Consider the following 13,287-nt stretch of genomic DNA (forward strand, 5'->3'; position numbering starts at 1 on the left):
CGCTATGCAAATTCTGTCGGCGCCGCCGCCAATCCGTGGCTGGGGGCGGGCGGCTGAGCGCCGTCACGTGGCGCGAAGCTTCCTTTCTCTGTGCGGCGCTCTTTCCTTCCTCGGCCGCCATCTTGTTCTCACCGCGTGTTGGGCTGCGGAGGGGCCGCGGAATTCAGGTGAGAGCGCCTCGCGCCCGCCCCCCCCCCCCCCTCCGCCGCGCACGGCCGTGAAGCAGCGGGCCGGCCGGCTGTGCGGCGCTCGGCTCCGTCCCGCTCCCGTGAGCCGGGCGCTGTTTGAGGGGCGGAGGGCGGCGGTGAGGCCGTGCCCGGGCTCGGAGCTGCCGTGTCCCGTATCCGCGGGGCCGCGCCGTCCCGCGGGCCGCTCGGATGCGCGGCCTTTGTCCTCCCGCCCGCCGCGCCGGGCCCGGCCGTGCTGCAGCCCTCCGGCCCTCTGTCGCTCCGGCACGGCGCGCCTTCCGCCTCCCGGGGCCGATCTCCTGCGGCACAGGCGTTGTTCAGCCCGCGCCGAGCTTTCGTGTCTTTGGCCTTTAAAGGTTGCGCTTGGCCCACGGCAAGGCCCGGCCGATCTACTTGTTAGCCTTTGGGCTGGAGCAATGGCTGCCGGAGGTCCGCGCTGGTAGTGTGGCAGTGTGCGAACCTCCTTCGCTTTGGAGCAGCTCGTTAGCTGCAGGGATCTGCGGTAGGTTTGTTGTTTGGGAGCAGCGCATCGGGTGGCTCAGGGGCGAGCCTCCCCTGGGCTCTGCTCAGCACAAAGGCGCGTTCCTTGGGCGCTCCGTGCTGGTTGTGGGGTGAGTCAGGAGCGAGGTGGGTCCGGCAGCGAGCTGACAGACTTGGGGATCTACAGTTCCTGCCTCCAACTGAGGCAACATCAAACGTAGCGTTGGTTTGCGTCATCGTGGTGCAGATGCTTCTTCTGCAGAGCTGCTTTGTGTTACTTGCACGGTGTGCTCTTATTTCTGTATTTGTGTTATTTCCGTGATTTTTTTTTTCTTAATATTTTGATAGTTAACTTGTATTTGTACTTCATTCTTTAGACACAACACTATGAATCAAGAAAAACTAGCCAAGCTTCAAGCTCAGGTCCGAATAGGAGGAAAGGTAAGAAAGCCACCAGAGATGTACTTCCTGTGATTGGATCTGTGGGCTCAGAGAAACTCCTCATGAGAGGGCATTTAGAGGCCTGAAAAAAGATTTCTTCATGTGATGTGGACCTGAAATGGTCTACATCTTACTACTACCTGAAAAGCAGTTTTATTTCAGTTCACAGCTATGAATGAGTAGTTTCAGAGTGTAAGCTCATTCTAAATCGATGACTTGTTGTGACCTGTGAATGCTCAGCTTAAGCTTACCTGTTGCCTGTTTGTGCTCTTTCTCTTCTGCCTGTTGTGGAGTTTCTTCTCTGGTATCAGTTCCAGGGTTTATCTGACCGTGCACTGAGCTCTTTCTTTCATCTGTGCCAGCCAGTATGTAATATGACAAAGAAAGCATATGGATGATTCCATGCGAGTATTCATTTCCTAACCATAGACAGAGGTCTGGGGGGCTGTATAAAAGCTTGCAAATTAGAAATTCTAGAATTGCTGTCTTTGGAGCAGTTAAAAAATGTTAACTGATTACTTAGAGAAGTGTGGATTTTTAGATTTGATTCGTCTTGGATGAAATGAAGTTTTCAGACAGCATTTTTATATACTGCTTATAAGTTAATATTTTTATAATACAGCTTTGGGGGGAAAAGAAATATTTCTGCTGTGCTTCTTCTATCTTTTACACTTATGAAAAATCTTAAGATAGGGACTGGCAGCTAAAACTATAAGTAAAGAAAGTTGAGAAGTGTTTTCTGCTACAGAGCATTATTACAGCTCAAAAAAGAGATGTTTCTGAGTGTGAAGTGACTTTAAATCAAAAGTGTTGTGAGAATTTGAGTGTTGCAGGCTGTTCTCTTGATTCTTTTCCAGGGAACAGCTCGCAGAAAGAAGAAGGTGGTGCACAGAACAGCAACAGCTGATGACAAAAAACTTCAGAGTTCACTCAAAAAACTGGCAGTAAATAACATTGCTGGCATTGAGGAGGTATAGTGATAGTATTTCCTGTGTGAAATTCACTGTGGTGATTTGGTGTTGTCTTTTACTTTCATTTTCTTTCTCAAACTCACGTCTGATTATGTGTAGGTGAAGCTACTTGATGTTTTTTTAATTTGTCTCATTTACATTAATGTGTACATATCTAGAAAGAGAAGGGAAAAGGTTCTACTGTCCAGACAGCGAGCACAGGAGGTAGTAAGCTGCTTGTGGTACATGTCTATTGCATTACTTGCAGAACAAAAGAGCTCTTGATTCTTAACCTCTTGAACTGAAATTACCTAATTTTAATAGTAGGGCAGTGAGTGTGTATTTATTGCACAAGCACATTCAGTTCTTATGTGGTGCAGAACACAAAGGAGGGAATCAAAATCGCTGGAATAGAAACTTACAAGTTCATGTTATTGAAACTGGATGCTTTTACTTTCACAAAGTAAAACCAGAATTGTTTCTGGTAGAGTCAGGAGACTGGTATTTCTTACAGTACTAGCAAAACTCTACAGAAACATCTTCTGTATTGGAATAGAAGGCTTCAGGTATTATGTACCATTTTTGTGTGTATTCATTTTTCAGGATAAAATATGAACTGGAATAGAAACTCTTTCCAAAATGCTTTAGAGACTGTGATGCTTATATGTGGGAGGAGGTGGTGTTCCTTCATCACGAGCTCCATATTACAGCACTGCTTGGTTGAAAAAGCATAATATTTAATCTGTGATTAATTAAAGCAGGGTTACAAGATGACCCAGAGGCCTCTCTGTGCACTCCAAAGGCAAATGCAGATTCAGTAGAAGCCTGGTTTGCCTGGAAGCCTTCATACCACTGATACAAAAACTTTTAAATTTGTCTGTTACTGGAGTATGGTGTGTTAGAAGATGTGCCAGACAAACAGTCTTTGTTCTTTTTGCCCCCCCACAGAGCATAAAATCTTCATTCAGACACAGTTAAGACTTAAAATGTGTTGACATGGAGGAAGACTGTTCAAAATTCTTTAACCTTGACAACTGGGTACATAATTACAGTATATTGCTGTATTACTCAGGTAGACCCAAATTGACATAAATACATAGAAGCTGAGGAGGATTGTAATGTTGAGTCAAACATAGGCAGAGAATTTTTTGTGATTTGTTTTGAAGAGACTTTTGAGTATGACTGGGCTTAAAGCATTCATCACTTCCCCTTAGTTATGTAGGAAAGGGATGCATATTTTTCCGTGTAAAAAAAAAAAAAAAAATTCTGATCAAAACATATTTTGAACCTTGAAAATTGGTAACTTACATGTTTTAGAGATATTCTTCAGTTGACAAATTTATTTCTTCTCTGTAACTCTAATAAACTCACAAAACTCAGAAGTATTGTTAACAGATTACATCTGCTTGTATAAGTAAACTCTATTCTTTTTTGCAGATAAAATTATTTTCTCCATAACCATAGCTCAGTCATGCCCAGGAAAAAAAAAAGGAACTTTGCCTTCTGTCTCTGTTAACTTTAAAAATATATATATATAAAATAAAAATAAAACCTGCTAAAAGGTGTCAGTATGAGCTTCAATAGTAGGGGCTAAGTGGGCAGCTGTGCTGGCTGTAAACTTAATCCCTGGTGATTCAGAATGCCGGGGCAGGGGAGCAGAGTCATTGTACATTGTGCTTAGGCTCAAAAGGGTCATCATGGAATTACTAGGAGAGCACAGAAGCCACTTTGAGTGCAGCTAATTTATAAATCTGCAGTGCTGTAAGAGAGAAGTGAGGGGAAAAATCTTAGCATTGGGCATTTTCAGCAAGTAGGCCAGATCGTGAGTCTTAGGCTTTTGCCAATTCTGCTGCAGAAACAGTAATGGTTTCCTGAGAGGTGACATAAATAGCTGGGAATGGCAGTGTCTTAAACTGCTGTGTCAAGGCTTTTCTGTTACTGCTTTTAGTTTGTAAAGAGTTACCACAGAGCTGGTTTTCCTTCTGAGACATTACTGTTCTTAACTAGTTTATGCCTTAAAGGCTAATAGCCTCTTTATTTTACTTTCATCAAAAACATACCTAGGTTGTATGATAACACACAAACTTTGTATATTATCACTCTATTATATAGATATCTGTATTTCTCTAAGGCAGCCATAGCTGTTAATTCAGCCTTTTCATACACTGTATATCTGAGCCACCTCTGCCCTCCCTTCTAGCTTTTTTTCCTTCTGATTCAGGTGATGCTAATTCTTGGCACAGTACTCATGGTTATATTATTACCTATGCTTTTGTAGTTTCTTTAGTTTTAATATCTAAATCTAGTTTTGAAATAATAATTTATCACACTTTTCTTCAACAGCACTTTGGTAAATGTTGCTCTTTATGTATTTGAACAGGTGAACATGATAAAAGATGATGGAACAGTTATTCACTTCAACAACCCCAAGGTTCAGGCATCCCTCTCTGCTAACACTTTTGCAATTACTGGTCATGCAGAGGCTAAACCGATCACAGAAATGCTTCCAGGCATCTTAAGCCAGCTTGGTGCTGACAGCTTAACAAGTCTCAGGAAGTTAGCTGAACAGTTCCCAAGACAAGGTAGGTCTTAGTGGAGTCTTTCACTGATGATCAAAAAAGAAAATGCGGTCTTAAAATGTTGACCCAAATTTAATAGCACATGTCACTTAAAAACATGTTTACTTGTATTAGCCTCTGTTGTGGAAATATAATGGAAGGAAACATCTATTTATTTTTTTCCCCCAAGATTCTACATAGGCTGACCTTGGTTTAAAAATAAAACTTAGAAATCTGCTAAGTCAGGTGTGGAGTAACTCCAGGTGCACAGCTGTGTATGACAGAATAGTTGAGAAAAACAAGTAGAAGGTTTTACCTAGAAAATCTCAACAGGTTTTGTTAAGGTACTGATTCTGTTTTCTTTTATGAAATGTTTTTGTTGCATACTGTATTGGATGGTATTATTAGGTTAAAGAAAATGCCTTTGATAATTGAGAAAGATGGATCATCGTGATCATATTTTATTATGACCTCAGTACCGGTAGTTCTTTACTATGACAGAAAGGCAGCTTTAAATTAGGTGGACCAGTGAGAAGAAAAACTTCTTGCATTTCAGATGACTTCTAGCATGGTCTGAGGTCCATGACTTACAGAAGAGTAGGTTCCATGTAGGACCCTTGATGCAGAGATGCTTATTCCACACTTGTGGCCTCTTGGTAATTGAATTATATGATATGATTTCTATGATGGTGTCACTGCATCAATGGACAAGGGAAGAGCCACTGATGTCACCGATCTGGACTTCAGGAAGGCTTTTGATATGGTACCCCACACCATCCTTCTCTCCAAATGGGAAAAATACAGATTTGATGGGCATACTGTTCAGTGGATGAAGAACTGGCTGCAGTACTGAGTCCATAGGGTGGTGGTCAGTAGCTCCATGTCTGGATGAAGATGGGTGATGAGTGTTGTCCCTCAGAGCTTAGTGCTGGAACTGATTCTTTTTCTATCTTCATCAGTGCACTGACAGTTGGGTTTAGTGTGCCTTCAGCAAGTTTGCTGATCACACCAAGCTGTGGGGTGTGGTCAGCATGCCAGAGGGAGGGGATGCCATCCAGAGGGACCCAGACAGGCTTGAGCAGTGGGTCCAGGTGAACCTTATGGGGTTCAACAAATCTAAAAGCAGATCTTGCACCTGGGCTGAGGCAACCCTTGCTACTGATACAAGCTGGGGGATGAAAGGATTGAGTGCGGCCCTGCTGAAAAAGACCTGGGACTACCAAGGGATGGGAAGGTGGATACAAGCCAGCAGTGTGCCCTTGCAGCCCAGAAAGCAACAAGTGATCCTGCTCCTCTACTCTGCACTAGTGTGGCCTTACTTGGTGTACTGCATCCAGATGTGGAGTCCTCAGTTCAGGAGAGAGACAGACCTGTTAGAGTACATCCAGAGGAGGGCCACAAAAATGATCCACAAAATGGAGCACCTCTCCTATGAGGGCAGGCTGAGAGAGCTGGGGCTATTCAGCCTGAAGAAGAGAAGGCTGCAGGGTGACCTGATAATGGCCTGTCAGTATCTAAAGGGGAGCTACAGGAAAGAAGGGGACAGACTATTTAGCAGGGTCTGTGATGATAGAATAAGGGGAGATGGCTTCAAGCTTATAGAGGGTAGATTTAGGTTGGATATAATAAAAATGTCTTCTGCAGTAAGGATGGTGAGGCACTGGAACGGGCTACCCAGTGATTTGGTTGATGCCCTGTCTCTGGAGACTGAGGGCAAGGCTGTGTCAGGCCTGATCTAGCTGTGGTGTCCCTGTTCATTGCAGGGGAGTTGGAGTAGATGACCTTTAAAAGTCCCTTTAAGCTCTGAGGGTTCTTTGATTCTGTATGCTGGTTCCAGATGGGTATAACATGATCTTTGCATTAAAATATGTGGCTTCAGTTGGAAGGTACAGTCACTGCTGATTTTTGTCATTTGATCTTTTGTTAGCTCTGCATTAATATGGCTAAGCATTTGAAAATGACTGTGTTAATATTCACAAATGGATCTTTTGGTCATACTGATTACTCTTGATGCTCTTGATCCCAATCACTTGTATGTCTGTTTCTAATGGGGTGAGCAGTATGGAGGGGAATGCCTCCTGTTTTCATCAGAATACTGTCTTATTTTGCTGTGTGGTTGTCTCTAATCTTGTATGATGAGAACTCAGCACCAGATTTCTTTTTATAGTGTTGGACAGTAAAGCACCAAAATCTGAAGATATTGATGAAGAAGATGATGATGTCCCAGGTAAGCACATCCAATTATATTTTCACTTAATGTATAGATACTTAATTCATGCATTTAAATACCTGGCTCTTGATGTAATTATTCCTCTCAATTGCTAAGAGAGGCTTAATATGCTGGGCAGCATTGAAATAGTGATGATTCTGGATTCTAGCTTTTGAAAGTAGTTTGCCTTGCTGAAATTGCTTAATTGTTAGTTTAAAATACAGGGAGGCTGAATGTGTGAGTGAAATATCTGATTAAGATTTTAGGGTTGGAAAATAAAACATCTGTAAAAAGATGTACTTGGCGTAGTGTTCAGAGGGTTGTTTTAAAATCATTTTGGGGTGGGATTTTTATTTCTGCAGTAGATGAAATTAAACTTGTCAATGTCTTAGTTTGTTGAGAAACTTTCATTCCAAGTTGTTAGTTGTTAACTGTATAAATTATCACATTATTTTATAGGCATCAGTGTAGTGTATTAGCCAAAAAAATCCACGAATTGATGATCCAGATTTTCAGGTCTGGCAGTGGGTTTGAGTTTGCGTAAAAATACACAGGCCTCTTCCAAGGTACCTGCTTCTAGTTAAGCAACCACTTATTGTTGCACTCAAGAGGTAGTTAAGCTGGTGGCTCAAGGCTCAACTGCATCTAGGAGAGCACCTCTGAAAATCAGTGTCTTCATGTTAGAACCTCCACTCTGAGTGTTCCTGTATATCTGCTGCTTTGCATATATTCAAACAAATCCTATTTTTTTTAAAGCTATTTCAAATCCCACTTAAAAAAATAAAATGAAAACTATGTATGTGACTATCTAGTTTAAAACTACTGAACATTTCATATAATAAATGCAGTTTCATTAAACTGAAGTTGTTGTTTCTGGGCATCGCTGTATTAAATATCTTCATCTCTTTCAGATCTCGTAGAAAACTTTGATGAAGCATCAAAGAATGAAGCTAACTAAATCATTAATAGTTCTGGAAGCTGGCATGGACTAGATTTAAGAAATCAGCTATGTGGTTCCAAAGTTTTAAAGAAACAGAGAACATCATCTGTTAATAGTTCAGTAATATAAATATTTTGTATTTTTATGATACTGTTTGTTCAGCATTTTCTGTCAGTTGATTTTGCATTTTGCACTTACTCCCAGGATCTACTCTTTTTGGTCAAAACAAAAATGTCAGTGCAGTTTGAGGGGTGTGTGCATGTGTGTGTGTGTATGTGTGTGGGTGTACATATAGTGGAGAACAAATTGGAGAACACTTCTATTTAACCAACTTCCCTTTTCTTTCAAAAGAAGAAATAAAATGAATCTTCAGCATTGTTACTTTTGATTATCACCAAATAGTACACAGAAAGAGTAGAGTTAAAAGTTTTGTCCACGTTTTGTGACCTGAAGGCATTACACCATTTGAAATTTGGGTTTAGTTTGCGTTAACTCTTGTACTTGAAGATATTTCTCATCCATGTTGAAATGTATACAGTACTTGTTATTAACCTTGTGTTGATGCCCACATGTTACCTTTGACAAGATATTTTATCAGCTTGTTTGGTACAGTAACTTTCTAAAAGAGGAATCTTGGTCCCAGCAAAGTGATCTTTTTTTTTTTTCTTTCTCAGCTTACTTTCTCATTTCCTTAGTTTTTTGAGACAAGCTGATGTTTGACTCCTTTCACATAGACTTAGCAGTATGTTCTCCCTATGAACATGTAGGGTATGTTAGGTCAAAATGAAAACAAACCCTTTGGTTTTCTACTGTCAGGTCACTTGGAAAACTTAGAGGTCTAGTTGGTAATAGTCCAGTGCACCAGTTTTGCACAGTAAATTTTTGCTTGAATTCCTTCAGGCTGTTCTCTTGGCATGACTGCATTTACTAGCAGCTGATGATCCCGTGTCACTCTTATGGCACTAGAAATTAAATGCACCATCTGAGCGATGTTTAAGGTGGGGAGAAAAAGTTGTTGACATTTTGCCTTGCCTCCTGCTGGGTAGTTTGTGCAATGACTAGCTCTAAAGGGACTTTTTTTTTTTATTGCCTGTATTTTACCCTTGCCTATAACCTACCTCTAGGTTTGGTGTCATCTATTTTAGTAGCTTACTAAAACCCATAAATGCTCCTCAGGCATAAAGAGGACATTGGGAGGTACCGCTGGTACAGTGCAGTATTTATGACCTTCCTTTAAAATGCTTAATGTGAACCTGATTTCTCAGAAGCTCTTTCAAGGTTCTTGATGTTATGTGCATTGCAGTATAGTTAGACATCATTGTAACCTGTGTCAGGGGCAGCTGTGGCTTAAGAAAGCCATTTTTTTTCTCCTCTACTTTTGTCATTTAACTATAGCTTAATTGGAACATATCAGCTTTTTTATGTAGGTTCATATGCTGTAGAACTGTAACAGTACAAAGTAAACAGTACATGAGTCTGGTGGCATCATGATAAAACCATGAAAGCAGAGCTGAAGTGGCTTGTCATCTGAACTCATTTTATAGATCTTGTTCATTCTTTTTTGTTATATTTTATATACTACATGGATCTTGCTACAAAATAAAATAGCAGTACAGCAGAGGAGAAGTTCCCTCTTGTGCATTGTCTATTCCCACTAGCAGTAGCTGGGGAGCAGTGAGTGGATGCAGCCACTGTTTCACAGTGATACACCCTTGGTGACAGCTACTGAGGAAGATACATGCAGGATTAGGGAAGATTGTGTTAGAGCTTTGGGATTTCACACCTTCATATACCCACACTCCTGTTTTTCCTGTGGTGTTGAATGAAACTTTGGTTTGTCGTATGGCTAATCTTGATCAGCTGCAGATTCTTCTGTTTATAAGGAAGAGATTTCTTCAATAATGTATGCGCAGACACACTGGGTTGCCTTTTGCTGCTTTTGAAAGCTCAAAGCAAATGAAGGATACTAGGAAACACATAGTGTTCTGCCATTTGCTTAAGGGGTGTGAGTGGAGAACATTTCAAAGCAGCAGTTGTACTGAGTTTATGTATGAGACATCCCTCTTGCTCCAAATACTAATCAGATACTGAAATTTTTTGCTCCACAGTTTCTGATGTAGCAAGTTTACGGAAAGTAATTTTGTGAGAGATTAAGAGTAAGTGATGGATTCAGTGAACTTGTATAGTTTAACTTCCTAATTCTTACAGAATGCTCATTTAATTTTTGTTCTTGGTCATGACAACTTACACGTTAAACCACCGTTCTTTCCTGTGTTTGACAACCAGTAAACTAACTAAATATGCTAGCTTATGTCGTTATCAGTTTTCTCACTGTACCTGAAAACAGTCAACCACTTATGATTTGCTGCTGGAAATACTAGAGCTTATCAATCATTAAACTGATTTTAATTAAAAGTAACCATCAAGGCTCTTGTGGGAGAAGCTATTTTTCTTCATGTTTATTCATGGTATTACTCAAACAGTGTTTGTAAATTCTGGTGGAATGCAGAGTTAACAACAGTTTGTGGTGTTACGGTGAAAACTCCACAATGAGGTGGGCAGGTGGTGCATCAAAATATTCTTTGCTTGGCTTGAAGCTTCATAACCACTGCAGTTCTGTAGTAGTTTGCTCACTACCTGAGCGTTGACATACAAAAGGTACTGATAAAAGTTACTGACATACTAAAAATCTTGGCAGTGACTTAAAATAGTATTGGAAAGAGCGGAATGTAGGTTGAAACTTTTCTTGGGCTGTATACAAGAATCAAAGCTGAATCACAGAAGAAGAAAGAATCAAGAACTTGGCAAACTTTTGAGACTGCAGACACTGGTCTCCTTTAGTAGGCTGCCAGTAGCTTTGTGTATTTCCCTAGGAAGCTACAAACAGGAAATGTGTGACTTGGTGGCTGGCCTCAGACAGGAGAGCAGGGCTCATGCAAGATGGGTGGCAGTAGTTACCTGCAGTCAGCAGTGCTGGAAACTTGGAACTAAGTGATTGTAAGGGGTTTTCTTAAGCAGCACTGGCTAATAAGTGAGTTTGCACGTGAATGTTAGTAGGGTGGAAGGAGTTGATGTAAAAAGAACATTTGACAGCTGTGAAAAAATAGGGCTTGGGTGATTTTTTTTTTTTTTTTAACTGGTCTAGGAATACTTGAATGCCTGAGGAAGGATAAGGGTGAAATCAGAACTACTACTTAAATATCTTGAGAATGCACTGTTTGTCAACATTCTGTGGGAATTGGGAGTTGCTATGAAATCCCTTCTGCCTGGATCTTAACAAATAATGTTCTGGATTCAAAATGAGGTCTGGAGGTCTTAATGGTTTCTTTACTGAGTGTTGTATTGAATGATGAGTGTATTGCTTCTTACGGGAAGGAACTGAGGCAGCTACAACACAGTGAGATAAAGCTGTTTTGTGTGAGAGTTGAAGTAATGTCTCTCCTGAGGGGCCCCCTAGTGAGGATTCTCCTGGGGCTTCCCTGGAATCGGACTGCTGCTCCAGACAGTGGGGACCTATTGAGGTTTTAACAAACTGTCCTGCAGGTGGAAGGTGGGTGAGTGAATTCCTCCACTGGCCCTTAGGATCGGCTTCTTTTTGTTATTTGAAGACAGTAGTATTTTGTTCAGCAAAGTGACCAGATTATTCTGCAGATCAAGATTATACTAATTAGTTAAATGATCCATGTTTTGTAATTGAACAAATGAAATGATGCACAAATAAGCACATCACAACAGTCTTAGCAACTTTATGGAAGCGATTTCAGAAGTAAGGGGAATGGTTATTCACATTCAGCTATTTATTTTTCCATAAAGTAATTTTTATTTTTTATTTTTCCCCTTTTTCAAAGACCACTTTGCAGACACTGAAGAACTTCATGGATTTATTCAGAAACATGGGGGCTGCAGTGCCAGTCAAGAATTCAGGTAGCCAAGCAGAGCAAGTGAAGAGACTTAACTCTAATATCGGTCTTGCTGGTATGTTTGGGTAGAAGCTTGGGTTTATGCATAGAGTGTAGTAATTGGGAACTGGGCTTTTATTTGGACTCTGGCACTATATTTGGCAAGAAGAAACAAATCTATACATCTTAGAGTGCCTTAGCTTGCCTTCATTTTGGGAGCACTGCCCTTCCTCACACAAGTATGTGATATGTAAATGAATGAACGGTCTGGATGGCTCTTGAGAGAAAAGAGCTGCATCTGCAAATGTTATGAAAGGCTACTTCCACGTGGTAAGCACATCCTGTTCGTTGGGCCAATAGTCCTATTAAATACAACAGATTAAACAACAGATCCACGGTTTGCTCAGACACCGTTTTGGCAATCTGGTATCTGTCAGATTCTCAGATACTATACAGCATTTCATTGAATTCTCTGTGAATGGACTTCATGAATCTGTCACATCCTTACAGTAAAAAGAGATTATTTAAAACTCCAGTGAGCAGATAAAGTATCAATAGTAAGGCAAAGGTTTAAACAATAAAAAGGAATTATATTCCCTGGTATTTTGAGTTGTCAGTGTATATATTCCAACTGAGTAAGTTATGTGACCCCTCACCCTTTCTTGCAACATCCTCGTGGCAGCTATAGTAACTGCTAATGTCAAAAAGTAATATTAGAAAGTATTTAATGTATTTTTAGATTGTCTGATGCAACTTAGCATACAAAGAGGAGCCAGTGCTATGTGACCAGCTTTCTCCAGACACTGAGAAGTGTTGTGCAAACTGCATTTTGAGAACATCAGATCTGACTCTGAGTCCAGATGTGAAGCTGGAAATTTCCAAATGATGCAAATTATTGCCAAACATAGGTAAGTGAAAACTTAAAATCTCAACATAATTTTCAGCACCTTTGCACACCAGGAGTGAAGCTTGATGATAGGCCTGCGCCACTCTAATGCTTCCTCAGAGAGATAAATAGGCCTTGCTTTTTTTTTTGCTTTCTTGAGCACCAGAATTAGCAGCTAACCTGTGAGGCCAACTGGATCAGCTTGCTCAGCTGGTTGTAAATCACCTGATTTTTTTGTTATTTTTCACTACTGTGAAAGCTGTACCACATGGTTGGTTGTGGTTGTACTTGCACGTGCTGAAAGCTTGACCATTGCTTATCTTGACAGCTTGCTTTCATTGGTTCACTCAGCTTGTGAAACTGCATCCTGTGCCTTGGCAGCAGTGTTTGAACTTGCAGGTCTCAGATTCCTGCAGAGGAAGCTGTATGTTCAGGGCCCGTCTGGTTGTCTTTGCCTTGCCACCTGACAGAAAACTAGCTTTAACTTTCTGCTAAATAAATGGTAACCTTCCTTTAGAGGGAAGCATTTGCACTGCAGTCCTTTTAGGCAAGCTTGGCAGAGGTGACCATCACATCAATGGGCCCTACATACTGAACCAGCTTTTTTTTTCTTTTTTTTTTTTTTTTTTTTTACCATTTCTGCTGCTTCTGCCTCTGAGGCTTCTCTTGGCAAGGTGGTATAGGGGAGGTTGCGGTGCGACTGCCAGAGACATACTGAGTTTGGAAGAAAGGAAGG

The 13,287-nt window shown here is 41.0% G+C and overlaps 1 protein-coding gene across 1 annotated transcript; it reads left to right on the top strand.

The window, feature by feature from the left end:
* Positions 1 to 13: 13 nt before the first annotated feature.
* Positions 14 to 10,185, top strand: BTF3L4 (basic transcription factor 3 like 4). Its single transcript, XM_031602446.2, has 6 exons — positions 14 to 167; positions 1,046 to 1,109; positions 1,967 to 2,080; positions 4,440 to 4,641; positions 6,785 to 6,844; positions 7,738 to 10,185. The coding sequence occupies exons 2-6, from the start codon at positions 1,056 to 1,058 to the stop codon at positions 7,782 to 7,784; spliced, it is 477 nt and encodes a 158-aa protein (XP_031458306.1). The 5' UTR covers positions 14 to 167; positions 1,046 to 1,055; the 3' UTR covers positions 7,785 to 10,185.
* The last annotated feature ends 3,102 nt before the right edge of the window (positions 10,186 to 13,287 follow it).

Source organism: Phasianus colchicus, chromosome 9, assembly GCF_987193195.1.
Source record: "Phasianus colchicus chromosome 9, bPhaCol1.hap1.1, whole genome shotgun sequence".
NCBI classification, from domain to species: Eukaryota; Metazoa; Chordata; class Aves; order Galliformes; family Phasianidae; genus Phasianus; species Phasianus colchicus.